General features: G+C 41.6%; 1 protein-coding gene across 2 annotated transcripts in view; it reads left to right on the top strand.

The window, feature by feature from the left end:
* Positions 1 to 21,660, top strand: part of nos1 (nitric oxide synthase 1 (neuronal)) — a 51,518-nt gene extending 29,858 nt beyond the window's left edge. Inside the window, exons 15-29 of one of the 2 annotated variants that reach the window (XM_085786260.1) lie at positions 129 to 233; positions 1,124 to 1,182; positions 1,295 to 1,411; positions 2,423 to 2,597; positions 3,753 to 3,891; positions 5,142 to 5,220; positions 5,422 to 5,615; positions 9,249 to 9,418; positions 11,373 to 11,583; positions 12,662 to 12,749; positions 14,529 to 14,650; positions 16,318 to 16,466; positions 16,983 to 17,177; positions 17,982 to 18,100; positions 20,313 to 21,660. In XM_085786260.1, coding sequence (XP_085642386.1) covers positions 129 to 233; positions 1,124 to 1,182; positions 1,295 to 1,411; positions 2,423 to 2,597; positions 3,753 to 3,891; positions 5,142 to 5,220; positions 5,422 to 5,615; positions 9,249 to 9,418; positions 11,373 to 11,583; positions 12,662 to 12,749; positions 14,529 to 14,650; positions 16,318 to 16,466; positions 16,983 to 17,177; positions 17,982 to 18,100; positions 20,313 to 20,328 — 1,938 coding nt within the window. In that variant the 3' untranslated portion in view covers positions 20,329 to 21,660. Of the gene's footprint in view, positions 1 to 128; positions 234 to 1,123; positions 1,183 to 1,294; positions 1,412 to 2,422; positions 2,598 to 3,752; positions 3,892 to 5,141; positions 5,221 to 5,421; positions 5,616 to 9,248; positions 9,419 to 11,372; positions 11,584 to 12,661; positions 12,750 to 14,528; positions 14,651 to 16,317; positions 16,467 to 16,982; positions 17,178 to 17,981; positions 18,114 to 20,312 lie in introns of both variants that reach the window. The other variant, XM_085786261.1, reaches the window with a different exon arrangement.
* Positions 21,661 to 24,621: the final 2,961 nt, after the last annotated feature.

Raw genomic sequence — 24,621 nt, forward strand, 5'->3', positions numbered from 1 at the left:
ATTTATATGCTCAAGTCATCTGTCGTGTGGAGTGTGTGTCTAGGAGACGAGAGCGAGATAAAGACTACACCATGTAAGTGTGGGATAAGATTCACTCACTTTTTCTTTTTTTTTCTTTTCCTCTTCAGGTCACGTCGATGGATGAATATGATGTAGTGGATCTGGAGCATGAGACGCTGGTGTTAGTGGTGACCAGCACGTTCGGCAACGGTGATCCACCTGAAAACGGAGAGGTAACTATGTTATATCAGTGTTCATGTATAAATATGTCCTTCTCACTCACTACAGAATTTTTAAAAGTTTTCTTAAGACATTCACTTGTACTGTATCATACAGGACATTTAAAGGACTTTCATTGGACTTCCCTCAATCAATACACTATAAAGTACAGAGGACCATCTCTGTGGACAAGCCTACCTACTGTATATCAACATCTTCACTATTATTGTTAAAAAAAACAACTGAAAAGTCATTTTCTAGCAAAGATTTGTAACACTTTTTTTTGGATCTCTGTCCTTAATTTTGTATGCAAATTGCAAATGTTTGTAATATAATTAATTCCTGTATTGCAGGGCTCCAGACTGCCCCTAATTGGGAGCATTTTGCCCCTAAAATGTGAGACAGTGCAAATACATTTTTGATCCACTTGCACACGTGCAACCAGTACATTTGCCATTTTTTGTTAACACTGGTGAGATGTGAAAGGGGCGACTTAATAAACCTGGAATCTGTCATTATAGGTAACAGAAAAATGTATGTGAGGATCATGAATGAAAAGGAAATGTGAATATTTGCTCAGCAAGTTGATATAAGTGGTGAATTTTCTGCTTGTGCTCCTAAAATTTTAAGTGAGGGGCCACTATGCTCTTATTAGTAAAAAAAAGTTAGTCTGGAGCCCTGTATTGTCATTTATTCCTGACATTGAAGAGGGCCATTGTTGTTTTTACATAGGATAGGTATCTTTATGAACCTGTTTTTTTTGGCTCTTACCTCTCCTGCACAATGTTTTCTTTCTTTCTCATGTTTAAAATTCTCGTTGTTTATATAAAATCTGCAGCTAAACTTAACCCATTTACACATAGCAACTCACAGACCACTAACAGCTGTTCTTCTGTTGCTGTAGAAATTCGGAGCTGCCTTAATGGAGATGCGCCACCCAACATCCAACACAGAAGACAGAAAGTGAGCTCAGTCCCTCAGTTCGCCTGCGTTTGTGTTCGTGCATGTCAGTTTCCATCTTTCATCTCCTTTGAGTTACACAACCCCCCTGTGCGTCTCATCTTTCCCTGTCCAGGAGCTACAAGGTGCGTTTCAATAGTGTGTCCTCCTACTCTGACACTCGCAAGTCCTCCAGCGACGAGCCGGAGACCAGAATCAACTTCGAGAGCACCGGACCGCTCGCTAACGTCAGGTAAAGAAAACCAAACAAGAACTGATCAGAGAGTCATGGGGAGTTTATGAGATGACTCTTGGCTATATATATATTTTTTTTTTAAGTCAACAAGTCATAAGGAAGTTAGGACAGGCTTTAAGTGTAACATTAATGTCTAAAAACATTTACTTTTTTGCATAACTATGCCCAGTTTTATGAAGACTTGTACATCTTTTTAAGATGGAAACACCTCACCAATCATTTTGAACACTGATGTATTGGATTTCATAGGGTGAGGATAAGGGTTATAGAAATTTAAACACATTGCATGTATGCTTTTTGACTCAAATATCCCTAATTTTGAGTATTTAGACCACTTTTCTGTGCCATTACTTGTATTTTTATTGCACATTGTTGCATTTTTACTGTGGAAAATGAAATACATTTTCACCAATCCAACATTAATGAGATTATATTTTAAAAACAGAGCCAACAACAAGGCCACTAAGTAGAGTAAATCTGGTTTGTGGTGTCATCCCAGTTTCCTTAAGCTTCCCTAAACCTTCTTTGTACAAACACTGATATGAAATGTTAAAGTTAAAGATGTTTGTAGTTGTATAACACGTTGATGTCGTACTGAGCTACAGAAGTGAAGTCTGATTGTTGGCTCTGATCATACTGCGTGAGAGGGGATTTCTTCTTGAGTGAAACAGTTCTGGGGACAAATGTTATCGCAGCGGACAGTTTGCTGATCTGTTAAAGAAGAGCAGACGACAGAAATCTGGCTCAAACTTACATCTGATGTGGGCTGACTGCCTCACAGCAAGAACTTGTCTGTTCTCTGAAGAGAGGTTTATTTCATGTTTACATCCATCTAAAAAAAAAATCAAACAGGCGGGGCGGGTGTTCATAAATCGTCAGCTGTTTTTCAACTGTTTGGACCTCCTGGAGAGGGACGAAAGAACAAGTTTTGTACGTGGGCTGCAGCGGCGAATGTGTGTGTTTTTCTTTTTTAACACCACCTGCTTTTCTTGCTGTGTGTGTGTTTAGGTTCTCAGTGTTTGGCCTTGGCTCCAGGGCCTACCCACACTTCTGCGCCTTTGCCCACGCTGTGGACACGCTGTTTGAAGAGCTTGGGGGGGAGCGCATCCTACGCATGGGAGAAGGAGATGAGCTGTGTGGCCAGGAGGAGTCGTTCAGAACCTGGGCCAAGAAGGTGTTTAAGGTCGGTTCTGGCTAAGACCCTGTGGGCTTTTCCTCTGTCTTTGGTTCATGATTGGCATGTTTATCTGCAGAAAAACTCTGCCTTAAAATGAGCCCTTAGGCCTTTTGTAACTTTGTGATGTCACAGTTATACAGTCACTGCCCTCAATTACATGAATCTATCTATCTATCTATCTATCTATCTATCTATCTATCTATCTATCTATCTATCTATCTATCTATCTATCTATCTATCTATCTATCTATCTATCTATCTATCTATCTATCTATCTATCTATCTATCTATCTATCTATCTATCTATCTATCTATCTATCTATCTATCTATCTATCTATCTATCTATCTATCTATCTATCTATATCATCTTGTATCACAGTGTGTAAATAGTAAATACCTTGTTTTATACCTTGGTCAAAGTTATCTGAGAGCTCAAGTCTCCTGGGTTTCCCATTCTTTTGCAAGCTGCTGCTTTGTTTCCCTTTTTCTCTCTAAAACTGTAGAAAACAAAAATAATACACTGATATTACTTAAAATATTTCAACTTTACGCCTTTTGGAGATCATTTCATCTTCCACTTGCTTTAACTGTTCACATTAACAGACAGTTTTACCAGGGGTGCCCAAACTTTTGCATGATGCCACTGTGTGCCCCAAGCCGGGCACGCAGTGTTCCCCCCAGGGCGGAGAGAGGAGATGTAAAACTACATTTAGATGTTTTACTGACTCTTAAAGGGATAGTTCACCCAATATCCGTGCAGCACTGCATGTCCATGTGACGGTTGCGAACGGGTCTCACTTTTCTTCGTCCAAAAAAACACACCAAAAAACATCCAAATAGCAGAAGCTCCCAGTGTCTCAGTTCACTGCTTTGCCCGGCAGAACCGTGAACTGGGTGTCAGTGCAAATCCCTGAGGCCCCTTTAAAGCAGGAACCCCCCTCAGCCCTTCACAACAACCACAACACTCAAGGTGGGATGTTTCTGTTTGTCCACACTCGACCTCGAGTTAGTGACGGCAGCCCTAGTTAGCCTCTCCGGGTCCTTTGTTATTCATGCGCGATGTTCTCCTGCCTTTATCTGTAGGCGTTAAAGGGATGTTTTTCACTAACGTCCGTGTTGTTTTTTTATGTGGCTCTGTGTGTGTGTTGTTATATGTCAAGGCCGCCTGTGACGTGTTCTGTGTCGGCGACGACGTGAACATCGAGAAGGCCAACGACTCTCTGATCAGCAACGACCGCAGCTGGAAGAAGAGCAAGTTCCGCCTGACGTACACGGCCGAGGCCCCGGCCCTCACAGAAGGTAAATAACAATCCTGTGGGAGCTGAGCGACCCGCTGTGTAATGGTGTCTTGATATTGACGGGGCACTTAAGTGGGGGGGGTTGTGCCGTTATCGATCAAGTAGACAAGTGGGTCATCCACATATATATCGCCTGGCTCTGCTGTGGAAGGAAAAAAATGATATCAGTGGAGGTTCTGAGTGTCAGCTGGGCTAGATCTGATATAAAACACAGGCTGTTTCATCTAATTTGCATAAATTAATTGGAAATTACAGCAGTGAGAGAGAGAAGTGTCTATTATTTTAGCCCCAATACAATTCAACAGCATCTTCCAACATGATCATACAGTTGAAACAAGGTCTCTCTAAAAGGTTTAAACAAAAACTAAACATTATAGCCTTCAAGATCTCATCTGATGAGGGTCTGTGGTCTGTTTTGTGTCAGTTCAGGGGTTTTTGGACGACTTGCAGTATATTAGCAACCTGACTAACATCAGACCTCATCTCAGTGTGGATTGAGATTCGGTCTGGGAACCACTCGTTCATTTTTTTGTATTTGAGGCGTGGTTTACGAAAGCCCAGAGCTGTTTATTGGGCGCTACGAATGTCTATCAAATGCGTCAGTACGTAGCTTATAGCCAATCGTATCAATCATACCCGATGACGTATGTAGAGCGACAGAAATCCAATGCGGAAAAAAACACTAAACGTTGCTCTTTTTTCTAAATAAACTTGCTGTCTAAACTACTTTAAAGGAGAATTCCGGCCATTATTGACCCCTAAATCGTTTTCCTGATGGTCACCCAGTGTCCCCGCCACAGAAACAAACACTTTTTCCTTGTTGTGATGATTTCTTTAGAAAAATAAACGGTCGAGCAGTGCAGTGGTAATGTCCATTTATTTTTGCATCAATTTTAGTCGCGTTTTTTGCTCCCCCCCAACACTTGGTGACCATCAGGAAAACGATTTAGGGGTCAAAAATGGCCAGAATTCTCCTTTAAAACACTTTCTAACGCTGCATCGAAAGGTAAAGCGTCTGCCGCCATGTTGGATCGACAAGCAAGTCGCTTCGGTGTGTCGTCATCTTCTTGCTGCCCCCTCGCCCACTCTGTGATTGGCAAAAATTGGGTCCATGGTTTCCAGGCTGACGTTTCAGAGCGAATAAAATCACGAGCAAGGCAGCATGGGCATACCCACCCAGGCTAGTATATTAGACCAAAACGATGTGAATGTCATGTATGTGATGTGATTTTTGTTTCTGTCTGTCAACAGCACTGTACACTGTTCACAAGAAGAAGGTTTCTGGAGCAAAAATGCTGGAATCTCAAAACTTACAAAGTCCCAAATCCAAGTAAGTCTATATTACATATAAAAAAATTTCACTGGAAAACAAAAAGTTAAATATTTCTCTATTTATTTTGGTGTTGAACTGATCTGATGCACTAATGCACTGTTGGTGGTGTCCAGCTTTGTAATTCTGTTTACTGTTATGTGCAACAGACTGAAACACTGGTGCAGCGCCGTTCCCTATAATCTCTGGTGTCTCTTGCAGTCGCTCCACCATATTTGTGCGGCTCCACACAAACAACCACGACAGCCTGAGCTACAGGCCCGGCGACCATCTGGGCATCTTCCCTGGCAACCACGAGGACCTGGTTACCGCTCTCATAGACAAGCTGGAGGACGCTCCGCCTGTGAATCAGATCGTCAAAGTGGAGTTCCTGGAGGAGAGGAACACTGCCCTAGGTGGGTGATGGTATTAGCGACGTCATGCTTACTCCTCGTGCTTCTGTGGGGGCGTGAAATCAGGGTTTTTAAAAAAATAAAAAAATTTAAAAATCTGGGCAGGGTGTCAAATTCAAAACATGAATAAGAAGCAGGTCTCTGCAGCCTCATCAGACGCCATGAAGTCACACTTTAGCGAGGTATCTGTGCCCAGAAATCTTTCGGTGGAAGCTGCGTATTGGCAAACAGTTGTGGTGACACTAGGTGATTTAAGTGTGATTTTCACTGTGACTGTGAGGCAATGTGTTTCTCAAACACAGAATGTGTGCTTCGAAATTCTTGGTAATAGCTTCTTAAACTTCATCCTGTTTCCCCCGTGTTGCTAACGGCTACCACACTATACTAGGCTAGAGTGAATGATTTATTACATACTATAATGTACCGATAAGCAATTATAAGGCATGGCACTACAGGCAAAAATGCACTGATCAATTTTGAGATTTTGGGCTATTTTTCTTCCTTAACATGTATTCTTTCAGAAAAGTTGAAAGAAATGGTAGAAAATCCACATTAAGGTGTTTATGTTACTTAATTTTGTCTCTTTCATCTGTAGATTTCTCCTAAAATCGCCAAAAGTTAACATGTTACTTCGACATACTGTGCTGTGCGTGTTGTCTGACCCATATCATGTCAGGTATCATTGTAAATCGTAAAAGTAAGATTTACATTTACAATCTATGGAATTTTACAGTACAAGTCTTTGAAGGCCATTTTCTCAAAATGAGTTTTTCCTCAGACTCTGAGCTAGAAATCTCCACTTCAACAGCACCTACAGACACCAAACCTTCCAGTTTTATTCCTGTCTATATTCTGAAGGTTTTTTCAGAGGGGATTGTTGATATATCATTCGAAGCCTGATTTATACAACATTTTATTCCTAAAAACATGCTGAAATTGGGGGGGGTTTTTAGGGCTGGTGACAGTATTTTCTCATTTACAGAGTGATAAAAGGAGATATCCAAAATCCCCTCTGTAAAAACTTCTGACTCTAATATGTCAACAAAATAAAACAAGAATTTTGAAAAGGGCTTTATCCGTTGTTCAGATTTCGGTTCTGGAAATGTATGCAAATTAGCGCATATTTCATTAGATATAGCCTCATTTACATATTTAAACATAAAATTTGACAAAACTTTTAATACAAAAAATATTTGTCTTAATCAGAGGTTGCGCTAGACTTTTTCGTCGCCGGTCATTTTGACTGACGGGGTCATAAAAATTCCGTCATAATCTATTTTTACCGGTCACTTTAATTTTTTTAAAATGATAATAATGCCATATTCAATAGCATTCAATTTTAATTCATGTTTAATTCATATCAAGTCCAAACAAATCGAACAGAGGATGCTCCGGAGCAGAGTCGGCGTCAGAGCACATCTAACTGTGGGGTCAGTCAGTGAATGCGGGGGTCACTTTCTGTCAACATCTAAATACAACGTTAGATGACATCATTTTTCTGTCAACAATCAACATGCTAATCCATGTGTTATACCAAAACATCCAAAGGAGCACGTTTTCACATAGGCACCGCATAGCGCACTGGCGTTAGTTCTCTCTCTCTCTCTCTCTCTCTCTCTCTCTCTCTGTGCCTCTCATTTCTCTTTTACGCACGCACGCACGCAGCCACTGCGCATCACTGAAACAACTGAAGCTATAGACCACACAGCCAGATGCAGCACAAATTCAGACAGGACAAAACCCACTCAGCTTTACGTGTTATAAACAATGCCACGGCGGGCAGAATACATTAAAATAAGGCTTCGTTACCTTTGGAAGAGTTGTGCGCGGCGAGTGTGTGAAACGGTGATGTCCTGCCCCCACCGCTCTACCTGTACCGAGACACACCTGTAGCCTACAGCTTCAGTCTATGGACGTAACTTAACAGCTGACTACTGTCGGTCCCTCGGACACTGCAGCTGAATCTCGCCCGTTAAATCATTATCGACCGTCATATTTGCACTGACACGACTCCCATCAACATTTAATCCACTTGAAGGAGTTTGAATACTGCGGGAAGCTTTCTGTCTTCTTCTCTGTGTGGCAGCGCTACAGCGCCACACACGCTCCACACAGGCCTGGGGTATGAACTACAGAGTTTTCTACTGAGCGCACCAGCCAGCTGTGAGGTTTTTTGTTTTTTTTAAATCTAATTCTCACCGTAGTGACTTTGTGACATTGTATATGTTTTATATCGTTATCCACCGCTCCATTTATTGATTATCCGCCGGCTTCATTGTAAACAAATGCACATGGCCAGACGGCCATGGCTGTGAATTGCAATCTGTCAAAATGACGGATGGCCTCAAAATCTTTCCGTCACCGTTTTAAAAAAAACGGTCAATGACGGAAAATATCCGGTTAACGCGACCCCTGGTCTTAATGTAAGTGATAAACTTGGGGAGTTTCATGGTGATATCTGTTATTTAAAATGTTTACCCTATTCGCCTGCAGTGTCTCCCCATTCTGATAGTTTAGTCTTGTATAGGAGGATACGTGACCAAGCATGACAGAGGATGTGCAGTGGTTGTTGGCAAATGCATTAATAAACATTTTAAAAGTCTTATATCTGCTTACAGCTACGTTAGACTGTGTTACAGAGTAATCTAAACCATTCAGTGAAGTGTTTATGTCCCGCTTAATGTATCTTAACAGTCTTCCTGGTTAAATCAAGGATACATTTAAAAGAAATAAAACCAGAGGCAAGAGCTTTAACGGTCCTTTTTATCGGCACGCTGTTGTTGTTCCTTCTCTTTCCTTTTTCATTAGTCAGTCAGCAGTGAATTTCATTTCTCTGCCTCGCCTCGTCGTGATTCACAGGCCTGCGTTTCACAAAAGTGATTTGCAAGCACTGTTTACGTGTCAATGTCATGTTTCACAAATGGCTGTCGCTCCCGAAATAACAAATACATTTGTGTGGTCTACCAGGCTCTCACATGCTCATGTAGGCAAGTGTAGAGTTTGTTTGGATTAGTTTAGTGTGAATTAAAACAGGAAAGGGAATGATGTCCTGCTCTAAACAGCAGCTTGCATGCAACATGCTCTGAGGTCATATAAAAGGTTTTGTTTTATCATAAAGATTCACATTGTGGGGAGCACAAAAGTGGCATTACTGTAGGTGTATGTGAAGCTGTATTTCTGCTACGGTGGCCCTGAGAGCTCAACACATTCAACACAGTTTATGCAAATAGAGTAGCACAGTCACCTGGAAACACTTGTGATGCATCTGTGCTACTTGCAGTGCAGATGTGTATTTAGTTGTGTTGTGTATATATTTGCAGCAAACACGTTTTATGATGATGACAAGGTTTTTCTGAAGTTGTGTTTTGCCTGTTGCATGTGTTCCCTTAAGTGGCAGAGAGTATCTTGAGCCCTCTGAGCCACCGTACTTTGCCCCTGTCTCCTCCTGAGAAACAACATCCGTCCTCTGTAGCAGTAAACACTGCACCGTTGCTAGCGCTGAGTTTTATCAGTGCATTCTTCTCTGTAAACACGCTGCTTGCATGCGGGGAAGAAACAAAACAAAGAGGCTAAAATGTTTATATGAAATTTGAATTAATGCATTTTTACTGTGACCCTCCTCCTCCTCCTCTGCAGGTGTAATCAGCAACTGGACCAATGAGACTCGCATCCCTCCCTGCACCATCTACCAGGCCTTCCAGTACTTCCTGGACATCACCACCCCGCCGAGCCCCGTGCTGCTGCAGCAGTTCGCTGCTCTGGCAACCAACGACAAACAGAAGAAAAAACTAGAGATCCTCAGTCGGGTAAATTCACTTAGTCTTCGGCATTATCATTAACACTGACCTTTAAAGTTATTGAGCTGCTGCTGCTGCGCCGAGCGCTTAGCTCAGTTCGTGACCAGACGCACGAGGGATTTGCAATACATGTGCGTAGGCTTTATCCAAAAATATACTCTCTCTTTTTTTTCCATTTGTATGCAGACATTTTTTTTTCATCAAGACACTTTCTATTTTAAAAAAAAAGAAGTCGCCGCCATGTGTTTAATGCACAACAGTAACTAACACATTCAAACATGTTTGCTATCAAAACACGGGAGACGGTTTTCTGTGTCTGAAAGCCGATTTGATGCACTTTGCACCGATGGAAATACATACAGTAGGAGTGAGCTGGCGCCAAATTAAAGCCGTTGATCGCTCTAACCCAGAGCCATTCCCCCCCTTGCAGAGCCTCCCACAACTCACTCTCCATTTTTGTCAATGTGTGGAAAAAGGCTGGCTGAGGCCAAGCAGTGACTCACGTTGCTCATACGTTGAATCATTGTCACCAAAGCAAAGAGGAGAAGAAGAAGAAGGAGAAGAAGGAATGGCTTCTGAATCAGTGCTGCAGACCAGTTTTATTTCGAGCTCGTAGAGCAGGGTGTCTAAATATGAGTTTTCTGCAAATTCTCATCATGGTAATTAGAGAACGGTCAATTATTGTGATTTTTCAAAACAAATTTAACAAGATTTCAAAGTAACTAATTATGTCACTCTCACACAGTCCCATCTGTTTATCAAGGTTAAAGTGTTTTTGCTGTTGAAGATTTTACTTTCTAATTGAAAGGTTCTTCAGACAGTGCTTCAGGCTCAGTATGAGCACGACACCGAGTTTCATAATCTGCACTGTCGCTCATTAGCAACTTGAGAACAAAGCAAAACACAGATTTTTTTTTTTTTTTTTTTTTTTTGAGAGCCTGGTGGCAGTTCTCTAAATCCATCCCATCCAAATGTCAGTGATGACACACAAAAACAGTTGGGCAGTGATATGAATGGAGAACGACGACGTCCCTGCTTGTGGCTGCCTCCTCCTGCTCTCCAGTCAGAAATGTTTACAGATCTAAAAGAGGAAGCCGTCCTCCTCTTATCCTGTTGTTATGGTTCTTACTTTGTTTTTCTTAATTATTAACTTAACTATGCAGGATTTTTAGCTTCACTATGCTACATTTTTACCTTAATTAAACAGCTTTGGAGTAGTTGTGGTGGTTTAATAAACGACGGAGCGACATAAACGCGCCCCGTAACCCGTAATCTCTTGTTTATGACAGATGAGACGACACAAATATACATGTCGCAACATCGTATAAGGTTATCTACGGCTCTATTGATTGATTTCTTGCCAGCTTTGTTGAAAATAAATGCACATTGCCGGGAGGAGGGTTAGCAAAACAGTGGAAAAGTGACTTGTATAGTTCCTCTTTAAAGGGATAGTTCAACATTTTTGGCAAATTCACCACGCTATGAGATAATAACGTAGTGTTACAAGACAGAGTTGTTTTCAAGGTAAATTCATGCAAAACCGCTGATGCGCGTTCCTGTCGGGGGCAGTTTTTCAGCAAGCAGTCTCTGCATTTGCCTCTAAAACAACTCTGTCTTGTAACGTTCTGTTATTATCTCATAGCGTGGTGAATGTGCAGGTCACAACTTGTCCACCAGAGCGTTTTGGAGTTGTTGGATTGTGTATTTGATGAGTTTGATGAGGGAAATCCAGAAATCCCATGAGCCTCTGTAGCGTAGCTCTGAGCAGCTTGCGGCTCTGCTCCACCGATCTAAAAATAGCTTGCACCGACAATTAAAGGTAACAAACCTACTGCTATGACTATAGGGATTATGGCAATTGGCCAATTTGCCAAAATCTTTAACTATCCCTTTAAGATTGGACAATTTACCCCCCATATCCCGTTATAAGTGTCCTCCTCCTCCTCTCTGTTTGACACCTCAGGGCCTGCAGGAGTACGAGGAGTGGAAGTGGTACAACAACCCGACCCTGGTGGAGATGCTGGAGGAGTTCCCCTCCATCCAGATGCCCTCCACCCTGCTGCTCACCCAGCTGCCCCTGCTGCAGCCTCGATACTACTCCATCAGCTCCTCTCCCGAGCTGCACCCGGGAGAGATCCACCTCACCGTCGCCGTGGTCTCTTACCGTGCCCGAGGTAAGCACCTGCTACTCATCTTTTTCATTTCGACACCTGCACTCACTCACCGAGCTGAGCTTTTAGATATTAACATCCCTCCGAGGACCCTCAAGACTGTGTAGGTGTAGCGGCAGGTGCTTTTCTGCTGACCGGGATGATGAACCTGAATGCTTCCCATTAGGCTTTTGAGAGTCTGAAATTGTTTTCTCTTTATAGCTGACATTTCACGTGGCCATGTTCTTGACATTTTAGTAAAGCTGCTAAATAAACTCAAGCAGCCCCTGTGGTTTCTAAACAGTCTCCAAAAGCAAGTTATCACATAAAATAGAGCATTTCCTGTATATTTATATATATACACACATATACTTTACTTTTGTTGAGTTTATGCTGTGGATACAAACTGTGCTGCTGCTGTTTTCAAGGTTGCTGCAAAGACTTGAGAAGTCAAATGACTCAGCCTCTGCAAAAAACTCTGCGATGGCTCAAAGAAAATTGATTGGAAGTTATCTTTGAAAGCCAGTCTCCTTTACAGGGCGGCTGCTGGACCACGAGTTTAATTACAAGGAGCAGTAGATTTAGAAACACCTCGGGAAGATTCAGCATCTCTAAACAGATTCTATTTACAGATATGGACACAAACATAAAAACGAGGGAAAGCAGAGCAAGTATACATGTACCTGTCTGCATGACACTATACAGTATATATATATTTGTATATGTATATAAACTGCATCGCCCACCCAGGTCTCAATTTTGTTATTAATGCACATAATATATTAGAAAGCACTTATATTTCCACCTTTGCAATTAGCATCCATTTTCTCCGCCATGCAAACATTAACAGAAGCTGCTCGCTATGATTTTCTCACATCATGTAATGTATACTTGTGCAAACACTATGATTGAACAAGCAGCGTGTGAATTACTGTAATTTCCCTTTAAAGAGAGAGAGATGGCTCTAGCCTTGGAAAACATGTTAGGGACACACACACACAAACCCACACTTCTTCTGTTAGTTTGTGCACTTAAAGAGAGTGGGAGGCAGAGGGGAGGGGGAAAAAGGTGAAGTGTTTGTTTAGTAATCATCCCTTTTCAGATGGAGAGGGACCCATCCATCATGGAGTGTGTTCATCGTGGCTCAACAGGATAGAGAAGGGGGAGATGGTGCCGTGTTTTGTCCGCGGGTAAATATCACAAATGCTTTTTTTATTCCAAGGAATTTTGCAGAATGTCAGCTGAATGTCAGTCCTGTGGCACGTTAAAGGAAAAGTTTGACATTTTAGGAAGAATAATCTAATATGGTTTCCTGCGGGGAGACACACACACACACACACAAGAAGCTGGAAGAAGCCACTGTCATGTCTGTGCCTGGCCTGCTGAGTTAGTCGCCTGGTTAACTGGTTAACTTAGCTTAGCATTCAGACTGTAAAACAGAGAAACAGCTGCTCATGCTCCATCCAGAGGAAAACAAAAATACTAATAAATGTATTTATAAAGCGCTTTATATTAAAGTGCTGTACAAGTTGATAGAAACAAAGACAAAAGCCATCATAAACTGCAAGCAGTTCACCAGCAGAAACATGCACCACACCAAAAACACAACACACACTTGAAACAGGACATCATTGATGAAAAAGCGAACAACCTAAGACTCGTATACAACAGTAAATAAATGGGTCTTAAAGGGATAGTTCAACATTTTGGCCATAATTCCTATAGTCATAGGAGTAGGTTTATTACCTTGAATTGCCAGTGCAAGATCGGCGTGCGGTACTTTCGCCTTTCCCTTGACAGACTCATCAAATACATTCAACAACTTCAAAACGCTCTCGTGGACAAGTTGTCACCTGCACATTCACCACACGATGAGATAATCATGTATATGACATTACGAGACAGAGTTGTTTTTGAGGCAAAGTCGAAGCCGCAACTACACTTTAGTCATGGCTGCTGGGCGGAGTGATTTCAAAAGCGCAAGTAGTTCTGAGTATTTGCTTCATGTGTCGTAATGTTACATAATTTTTTCATAACGTGGTGAATGTGCAGGTCACAACTTGACCACGAGAGCGTTTTGCAGTTGTTGCATTGTGTATTTGATGAGTTTGATGAGGGAAACGCGAAAGTACCGTGCGCCTACATCTCTGCCCCACTGATCTAAATACAGTTCGCACAGACAATTAAAGGTAATGAACCTACTCCTATGACTATAGGGATTATGGCAATAGGTGAATTAGCCAAAATGTTGAACTATCCCTTTAAGCTTTGATTTAAAAACCTCATTCCACAGTGCCGGTGCTCAGTAGGAAAAGGCCCGCTCACCAACCGTCTTCTTTTTGACCTTCGGGACACACAAGTCTGCCGACCAGTACCAGTACCAATAAAACTCACTAATTAAGCATTGTAGTTTGACCTTCACTGGTTGCCAAGCAACTGGTCCAAGAAATAGTCCGACACATGTTTTCACACTAAATAAAGGCGATATGTGTCAATTAATGAGGAGCAGAGGTGCTGGTTGTCCAAACTAACTGTTCAATCTTCCTGCTATGATAAGCTCAGAAGCTGCTGACAGTGGGTTCAGATTTTGGATCCAGACATGAAAACGCACGTCACATCCACCCATTCACTCATTCACATTCATGCAGATAACTGATGATGTACATTGGGAGTAAACTGGGGTTCAGTATTTTGCCCAAGGACGCTGCGATGTGCAGAACACCACAGACTCACACTGATTAGAGGACGACACAATCTTATTTCCCGAGCCTCAGCCCGCCCACTCACAGCCGATCACTCCTCTGATCTAAGGCTTTACCAGAATGTCGATAAGTGTGTTTCCCAAGCTCTGAGACTTTAGATTAATGCTACACGCTATCTGAGAACTTTTAGGATATTTCAGTACATTTATTCATTAATTTGTGTCTTCTTTTTTTTTAATTGTGTAATTTCTTTCTTGGTGGTTTCAGTGCTCCATCGTTCCAACTTCCCAAAGACAACCACGCACCTTGCATCCTGGTGGGTCCAGGAACAGGCATCGCCCCGTTCAGAAGCTTCTGGCAACACAGATTATACAACTTTGAACACAAAGGTTGGTTTTTCCTCCTTCATTCTCTGGAGATTTACTTTTGAACCAAGTATTTATTGGTATTCATATGTATTTGCACATATATTTTGGTTTACATCAGATTTTTATTTGTTGCATACATACTAAAAACACAAAGTCATTCAACAAATGTATAAACTGAACAGTCGAACCAATAACAGTTTGGCAAACAACTTAGGCTCATTGGATTGTTTCTGACATTCTTCTGCACAAATCACAAATAAACTTGGACAGTTCTCCTAAAACAGCATAGTTTGACAGTGTTTCACATTGGTAGATTTAAGTATTTGCTTACAGGAGCCCATCTTGTTCTGAAAATGTCCATCTTAAAGGAAAATTCCGGCCATTTTCTAAATAACGCTCTACAGCTCCATAGCGACCATAGGAAAAAATCCGAGCAAAATATGTGCAGACCGGACCTAGCTCTCCTCCTGCTAGATGCGCTACATTGCAGTTAAACAGTGAAGTAATAGGGGCAGTTCTTCTAACCGCGACTTTGGCCTCTATATAATGCTCAAAATATCACTACACATGCTTTGCAACATCCACTAGTTCCTTACCACACAACACTGTCTGCATAACTCCATTAATATGAGAGAGCAGTGTTAACGTGTGTTTTTATCACGTACCTCTGTTTACTCTAGCTTCCAGGGTAGACCTTACAAGTCGACTGTCGAGCTTGGGACTGTTTCCATCAACAAAGACAAAAATGCGAGGAAAATATGGATTTAGGAGCGGGGAAAAAGCATCGATAAGAATATAACTGCTTTTTCCCCCATCCAAAATCATTTTTTTCCTCCTAAATCCATGTTTTCCTCGCATTTTTGTCTTTGTTGATGGAAACAGTCCCGAGCTCAACAACTAGAACGTAGACTAGTAAGGTCTACCCTGGAAGCTAGAGTAAACAGTACGTGATAAAAACAGCTAGCAGGAGGAGAGCTAGGTCCAGTCTGCACATATTTTTCTCTGGTCTTTTCCCATGGTCGCACTCAGGGACCTAGAGCTGTAGAGCGTTACTTACAAAATAACCGGAATTCTCCTTTAAGATGAAGGTGTGCTGTTATCTTCTCCATTACATATACAGTACCTTCTTCACTCTCTCCTGCCACTGAGGTGCAGTAGGACGGAGCGTACTTATTGCCACCTTAACTTACAGTACGTTAGAGGCCTTGGAGTGTGTTTTTTTTTTTTAAGTATATTTTTTGGCGTTTTTTGCCCTTATTCGATAGCACAGTATAGATAGACAGGAAAGGGGGAGGCAGAGAGAGGGGTAATGACATACAGGAAAGGTCTGCCCGACGCTGGATTCGAACCGGGGACGCCTGCTTTGAGGACTGTAGCCTCTACATGGGGCGGCCGCCTCAACCACTGCGCCACGCACCGGCCCCTTGGAGTGGGTTTTTAACTGCTGTACATGAACCAAGTCCCTGATCTTCAATTTGATGGCTGATTATGTGAATATATCCTGGACAAGCTCATTCATTTAGTCCTCTAATTAAAACCCTGTCACATGCACCTCTGAGTAATGACACGAAATCAGATCAAATCCCTGTCAGAGGTTTAGATAATACACAGAAGAAGAAGAAGGCAGGCAACGTCTCCATTCAGAACAACAACACAGTAACTCCTGCCTTTGTCCGTCACCTTTCCAGGGATCGAATCGTGCCCCATGATCCTGGTGTTTGGCTGTCGGCAGTCGGAGATGGACCACATCTACAAGGAGGAGACCATCCAGGCCAAGAACAAAGGCGTGTTCAAGGAGCTGTACACGGCCTATTCCAGAGAACCGGGCAAACCAAAGGTAACAAAGCACCAAACCTGTCTATGAGTGCAGATGAGTCAGTTTATCACAACTCTCTCTGGACAGGCTGTGTGGGTTTGAAATAAAATCACAGAGGAGAGAAAGAGTCAAATAAAAAGCAGCAGCAGCGGTGGTTACTGGGTCTGGAGTACACTCACTCCAATTCACATCATTTGTTTCCACTTTACGACTTTCGACTGCAGTCCTTCAGATAACATTTTTATTATTTGAGTCTGTGCACTCCTCACCTTCATGTCCCCGCTTCTTTATCTGCTCTGAACGATTCTCTGTGGTGTTTTTTTTATTCCTGCGCACACCGAAGCTCTGTAATTGAGTTTAATAGAAAAACTGAAGAAGTATAATTTTCTGTAATTATTTAGTCTCTGAGCGCAGCAGCCTCTCCGATCGCAGTTTGCACTTGACTGACTCGTTTTCACATTGTTTCTTCCCTCACACATGACTTCTTCGTACACGCTCATCACTCCTCCTCCTCCTCCTCCTCTGCCTCTCTGTCAGAAATACGTACAGGATGTACTGCGCGAGCAGCTGTCAGAGACGGTGTACCAGTGCCTGAAGGAGGAGGGAGGACACATCTACGTGTGTGGGGATGTCACGATGGCCGGAGACGTTCTCAAGACTGTCCAGCACATCATCAAGCAGCAGGGCTGCATGAGCCTGGAGGACGCCGGCTTCTTCATCAGCAAGCTCCGGGTAAGAGAGAGGGACACGGTGCAGCAGCGTCACCGTGGTCAGGAAAGAGGAGGCGACTAGTTTGAATCCTGGATGAGCTGTGAGAACAGTACTTAAAGCACTGCAGAGGTGCTGTTGAGCAAAGCAGTCTCCCCCCACCCAGCCACCCCCCACAGCTGAGTGTCAGCAGCTCGACTACGCAGCTTCTGCACCTGAGTAGCTGTAACTGAAGCGTGGAGCTGTTGAACAACAGACAGCTTGTTTAATCAGTATTTCCTGAGGAAAACAAAAAGAAAGAATAGAGGTTAAAAAACACCGCCCACTGACTTAATTTCATTTGTGTATTCAAGGGTAAAAAGGCTAAATATAGCAGCGCTGCACGTCACTGACACACCTGTGTGTAGTATGCAAATGCAGAGATGCTCAGTGAATGTGTAAAATGCAACGACTGCAGTCACCAGGGGGATATACAGTATTTGTCCTTATACAAATGTTTAAAGGGGAGGTGTAAAGGTAAGAGGAAGAATCTCAGCATTCAGCACACAGTTATGTTAAAACAAACTATTTTAATACTATTCATGCACCTGCTCTTTAAGATGACTAATCTGTTTGCAGTGTGAATAATAATCTACAGCTCAAACATGTCATGTGCTCTCAACCTCACAATACTGCTCACATATTCTTTTACTTGTTTGCTTTGTCTTTTAAATCACTCTTGTCACTCACTTTTTTCAATATCTCAAGCAAAACCCATGTCACATGTTCTCTCCTCTTGTCTCTCTCTCTCTCTCTGTTTCTCTGCCTGGATCATTTCACTGTCGTCAGGATGAGAGTCGTTACCACGAGGACATCTTCGGTGTCACCTTGCGCACCTATGAGGTCACCAACCGGCTTCGTTCAGAGTCCATCGCCTACATTGAGGAGAGCAAAAAGGACTCAGATGAGTGAGTGTTCAGTGTCCTTCATTCCCACAGGGGAGTGTTTTCCCCTCAAGGTTGTTTTTCTCTACTGGCAGATTGTGGATCTTAAAATAAACAAATGACCTGTACTTTTTCACTGGTTGAGTGGAATCTCAGTGGGTTGAACCAAAAATAAAAGCACTTCCTGTGAACTTTTGAAGCCTCAGGGTCGATAAAGGTTCATCCTAGAGCTAATACGAATGTGTTCAGTATATTTCATGGAGCTATTCTTACTCAAGTGTAGAGATTTCTTACATGTAGTGTTAACATTTTTGGCTTCTGTGTGACACAAATGACCATCATAATACATTTTATAGTAGATTTTGACACTTCTTAACGAAACAATGATTTGAATTCATTTGGATGATAACAATCTGGAAAATCATCAAATCAATCAATTTATTGTTTCGCACAGCCACCAAATGAATTATTTTAGAAAGTCTGCAATATCAGCGTATAAAGATCGGCTCTCTGTTTGTATTTATGAAGCTGCACCAGCTGTAAAACATTAAATGAGGTATTTAGCTATTGCTACATAGTCAGTGTTAGTATTAGCAGCTGTTTACTTGCCAGTCTGGGGAAACTCAATGTGAATCAGATCATCAAACTTTATTCCTCTAAGTCACCAACAGCTGTACTGTATCCAGTGGTGCAAAAACAAAGCCACTGTTTACAGATCTATTCACTTACAATGAGGTTAGCATGCTAACCAGCTAGCCCCACTTTGTGATGTCACATTCCCAGTAGCCTCCAGTCCAGTGCAATGACCTCATGACACTGGTCGGGAAGTTTTACTCAAACTTTTGGTTGGTATATCTATTAAAGGGATAGTTCAACATTTTGGCAAATTGGCCCATTTCCATAATCCCAATAGTCATAGCACCTTTATTTGTCGGTGTAAGCTATTTTTAGAACGGCGGAGCAGAGCCACGAGCTGCTCAGAGCTACACTATGGAGGCTAATGGGATTTCTTGGTTTCCCTCAGCAAACTCATCAAATACACAATCCAACAACTCCAAAACGCTCTGGTGGACAAGTTGTGACCTGCACATTCACCACGCTATGAGATAATAGAACGTTACGAGACAGAGTTGTTTTAGAGGTAAATTCATGCAAAACAGCTGATGCACGTTGCCTTCAGGGACAGTTTTTCAGCAAGCAGTCTCTGCATTTACCCCGAAAACAACCTACTGCTATGACTATAGGGATTATGGCAATGGGTCAATTTGCCAAAATGTTGAACTATCCCTTTAAGTATCAATCGTTTTGATATTCTAGGTATAAATAGCATCTATTCAAACAGCAGCCTGGCTAGTGACCTCTTTTACAAGTAGCTATATTTGCCTTTTTGTTATCATTTTTCAGTCATGCAGATGATCTGCTGATTCATGACTTATATTTTTATTCTTTAAAAATAGCACCACATACATTACATTCATTTCCTCCCTCCTTCATTCATGCAGAATCTCCCCTCCTTCCTTCCTTCCTCCATTGGTTCATTCTCAGTCTTGTCTGTTTTCTAATGGATTTTAGGAAACATTCCCTCTGCAACTGAGTGGGAGTCTATGATGTGTTATCTTTATTTATTCATCTTTTTTTTAATCTTAATCAGAGGATCTTCCAGCTGGTTTGAAGCTCATGTGTTTCAGCCTCAGCCCATTGAGATTTATCTGGACCAGTGAGATTAGCTCCATCTCGAAAAGAGAATTAGTCTATAAGTCCAAGTCCGCAATCTGCAACCTGTAGTTGTCGTCGTTGTGTGATGATGCTGATGTGTTATCGCTCTCCGGTTTTTCAGATGAAAACAGAGTGGGTAACCATGGAAACCCCGTGGAGAAGGGGGCCTTTAAACTAACAGGATTAGAGCCGAGAGAGAGAAAGAGAGAGCGAGTGGCTCTGTTCCATTTCTGTTTTTGTTTCCGTCGTTATTTGTGCACATTCAAGATTAAACACTTCATATACCCTTGCCATGAGAGCGAAAACAAGGGCCCTACATAGCCACTATGGCTCATTAAGTACCAACATAATGCATCACAGACGATGGTTCCTGTGTGGATTGTCACTTGAATTTCACATTTGGCCATCAAAGCCCCTGCTTGCTGGATGAGTAATGACTGTAACATCTCTATTTCTATGTCTCTGTTGCTCTGTCTGTCTGTCTGTCTGTCTGTCTCTCTTTCTGTCTTTTCTTTCCCAGGGTTTTCTGCTCGTAGGTCTGTACGAATGGGGAGGGGGGCTTTCCGACAACAACCAGTCTGGAGGACACAGCAACGCTGGTTAAAGAATACTGTGCCAATTTTTGTACTGTAAAAAAAAAAGAAGAGTTTCGTTCTTTTTGTTATTTCTTTGTTTGTTTCTTTTTTTTTTATACCACTTTAATGTTTCTGTTGGGCTCTGCGGTTTTGTCTGTAGCAAGTTGGAAATGTTCTGTTCCCTGAGAATCTGTTTTGCTTGTTGATGATACTTCCAAAAACTATTGAAAATTGACCATTTTGATTCATAATGTGTGCACCTAGTGTAATGACCTGCCTCATTGTGAATGCATGACCAAGACAAGAATATACTCAACAAATATAATATACTCTGTGTTATTGTTAAAGTTAAAAAAAAAGAGACTTTTATTGAGGGTTTTTATATTTGCAAGGAAATGTGTTGCGTTGATAACAAACGGACATTTCTGATTTCAGGAAAGAATCAGGGCTGATCAAATCTATTTAGGCTGTCGGGCTGTTTTTTCTTCTTCTTCTTCTTCTACTTGTTTTTTTGTTTGTTTTTTTTACATTTCACACAAAGTTAGAAACGTGAAAGTTGTACAGGCATGCAGATGGGATTGTCGTAACGGACAGGTCACCCTGAATTATGAAAACAGCGATTCTGTCACAGCCTCAACCAACATATTATCTCGCTCTTCACTGGCAATCCATCAAATGGCATCAGCCTCGGTGCCAGCTCTCCTCTTATTGGCCCGTTCATTCTCTCATAACATCATAATAATCTCATGTGTCCCAGCTGGCACTCACTTGCCCGCCCACTGCAGCTGCATCACAGGAGTGTGGAGGGGCAGACGACGTAACAACGGCGCCGAAGAGGAGCAAGCGTTGAACCTGTGTCACTTCATGTATAAGATAAACTCCAGTTACTAAGGAAATACAGACTTCTTCACGGCTCTCAGGTTTTTATTGATGATCATATCGACGATTATTCATGATATCACACTGGTGTTTTTCGGAGACTGAAACTATGCTTGTTCTGTTTTTGTGCTGAGAGTCAGACGAGAGCATCGACGACGCCTCTCTCATGTCTGCGGAGTAAAGAAGTAGCTACAGGCAGCAGCAGCGGGTCAGCAGGCGTTCAGACCTGATACAGCCCTGCAGGGAGGAGGTGCGTTGGTGGTGGTGGTGGTGGGGGGCGCGTTATTTCAGACACAAACACTAAAACACTGCACAGCTTTTATAATACTCAGAGGCGGACTTTAAGATATCTGGGAATTTATCACAACAACAACAACAATTTAATTTGATTTATTGGTTTATTTCAGAGGGACAGTGCAACACTGATGAACAGAAAAAAAAAAAACTGCAAGTGAGCCAGAGTTAGCCAGTAAGGCTAGTTTTCATCTGTTGTCCCTGGCCAGATGTTACAGGCTGAAATTACATATCAATTTACCTAAAAGCTCATACTAACAAATAGGACATGTACATAACAGAAGGCAGGTGACACATACAGTAGCAACACTGGCATGCAGACATGACATGCAGACAGAACATGCAGACAGAAAAAGAAAAGTAGATTATATATAGTACCGATAATACATATAGCTATGACATAAGCACAAACAGTAACATACATTAAAAACAATGGTTTCATACTTTTGTCCAGATGATTTGAATCACAGGAAAAGTAGAAAATGTTTCAATATCCTAAGAAAACGACTAATCTCATTTGTTGAAGTACAATGGGATATTAGGGCCATTGTAGACTGAAGAGTTGAGTTGGCAGAGAGGTTAAAGGTTAAAGTAGTAAAATTGCGCCAAAAAAACTTGGCTATTCTTAGCTGATATTAAATCAAAATATTTAATTTTTTTTCTCATATATTTATGTTTTTTCTCACAAATCCATGACTTAAAGCAGAAGTAAGCGTTCCGGTCGTTTTGGCTAACTTCCTGTCAGCCGATGGAGTTAGCAGTCCCCGCCCTCGTCCCTACGTCACCACATTCACGCGCATCCCTTGGCTGCACACACAGAGAGGACCGCCCCTTTATGCCGTTCTCTCTCCTCATTGGATAAAGCTTGTAGGATACAAGGAAAGTTTTCTCCTCGGCTTACAGCAGAGCAGAGTGACTGACAGACCCGTGTTTCAGACCAAACACTCTATATAAGTGATTGCTGACGGAAGATATAACTATTTAAGACTTATATTAACACAAATATTCCGCTTACTTCTGCTTTAATGCTATGAAATAAGAGGTTTTGGTGGTTTTTCTTATCAGACATTTGTGACTAAACTTAAAAGTTTTGCATTTTAACCCTATTTCAGCTTGTTTCTTTTTTTAACCCCGTATATGTCATAGTTGTGTAAACCAAAGTGCAAAAACAACACATAGCGGTTAACAGGAGTTTATGTAGCAGACTTTTCCTTTGCTAATTTGCTTCCTGTTTCCAGCCTCTAAAGACGTAACCTTTAAAAAAAAACCTGCAATTCTTACACTGTGGTTTTTAAACAAACATGTAATGTCTGTTACTGAGATTTAGATTTACTGGAAGAAAACATTTGTTAGCTTTGGGTCGAGCTAGCTCTAAGCATGCTAAGCTAAGCTAACTGCATCGCGTTTACCGCACAGAGACAATATTGGTGGTGATCCTCTCGCCTTACTCTCAGCAAAAAAAAAAAGGTCTTTGTTTTTTAATTTTACTTTTTTTTTTTAAACGAAGTCTCTCCGATGAAGAAAACATTGTGAAAAGAAGCAAAAAATAAAACGACAAAGATCTGCGTTAGCGGCGCGAGCTGCACGGATCACATCTGACAGCTGTCGACTTCGTCACCTACTGAGCTTTTAAAATTTGCATGTGTCAACAGCCTCATAACTCCTCTGCCTCTTGCCTTACATTAACTTATCTGCTCCTGCCTACACACACACACACAACCACACACCATCATCACCCTCATCCTCCTCTCTTTTTTCTCTGCATGATGTTTTATTTTGTATTTTTTCCATTTGCGCTACCTTGCGGCTCACATGCCACTCTTTCACTGTGACCTGACACCTGCTCAGTAGCATCAGCATATGTTTTGAGTGCCATATCGATCATTATTATAAAGTGTGCAGCATCTCTGTAACGAGTGGGTGTAAACATGCATGTGTGTGTTAACGTCATCTACCTGGTCAGATTTTTTCCTTTTTTTCTTTCTTTTTTTTAAAAGAGCATGAATTTAGCTAAATGAAATCTGACAGATGGTGTTGTGGTAACGAGGAAACTGCCCACATGGCTTTTTTTTTTTTTTGGAGGTTTTGAGTTTTTGATCTCAGCAGTTCAGTTCCTATTGTTGCAAGTTTTTCATCTCGAGGCGATGGCTCCACCGCCGTTGGTCATTTATTTGCTGCTTATCCAATGAGTCAGGGTTGTAATTTGAATATATTTGTGCAGGGGCGGACAGTGGGGGGGCTCCATTGTTTATTGACCCCCCCCCCAATCTCTCTCTGTGTGGTAACCTGTGGTTTCTCTCATCAGCCTTTCAAGTCTTGTGTCCACTTTTTCTTTTGTCTTTGATTCAGACTTAAAGATAGCTGTTGAGCATGATTAACGGGTTTCAATGTGACGTCCCGAACAACTGCTGAGAATATGTTTGTTTCGGTTTCTTTTCTTTTCTTTCAACTATTTTTTTTTCACTGCCAGGAGAGAAGGGGGTCCGTCCCCGTCGTCCCCACTGTTGCTCATTCTGGATGAATGTCTCCTCTTGTTATAATTTGTTCGAAACACATTATTTAGTTTAATTGGAGTGAGAGCTGTCCAGAAAATGTCTGTGTTGTAAAATGTGCAACAGGAAAACAACAATTGATACGAGATATAGCTTCTATATATAGCTTCTATATATATATATATATATTCAAAGTATAAAATATAAAGAGTACCACTTTGATCTTTTCTAAGAATGTATTTTGATTATGTAAATGAGCACTATGATTCTGCTTGATTTAAAAACAGACAAAAAAAAGGCCTCTTCTCTATGTCGTCTCTCATATCCTTTAGGTATGGGATGATAAAACAGCAGCATTAAATAAATGCATGGTGATCTTCTGTCTCCTGTTCATATTTAAAAATAATTATACATTTAAAAAAAAAAGATTAAAAAAAAAAAACAAGCTCTGTCTATTTACCAGCACTTTGTCAGTCAGTGAGACTGTATCATGAGGTCCGGCCTTTCTCACACATGGGGGTGGAGGGGGGTAAAGGGGGGGAGGGCTTTGGATGCTTCAAAACTTTCTGGAGAGTTTTGTTTTTGTTTT

This window comes from Trachurus japonicus, chromosome 9 (assembly GCF_045865225.1).
Source record: "Trachurus japonicus isolate A0001 chromosome 9, Traja_1.0".
In the NCBI taxonomy this organism is placed as follows: Eukaryota; Metazoa; Chordata; class Actinopteri; order Carangiformes; family Carangidae; genus Trachurus; species Trachurus japonicus.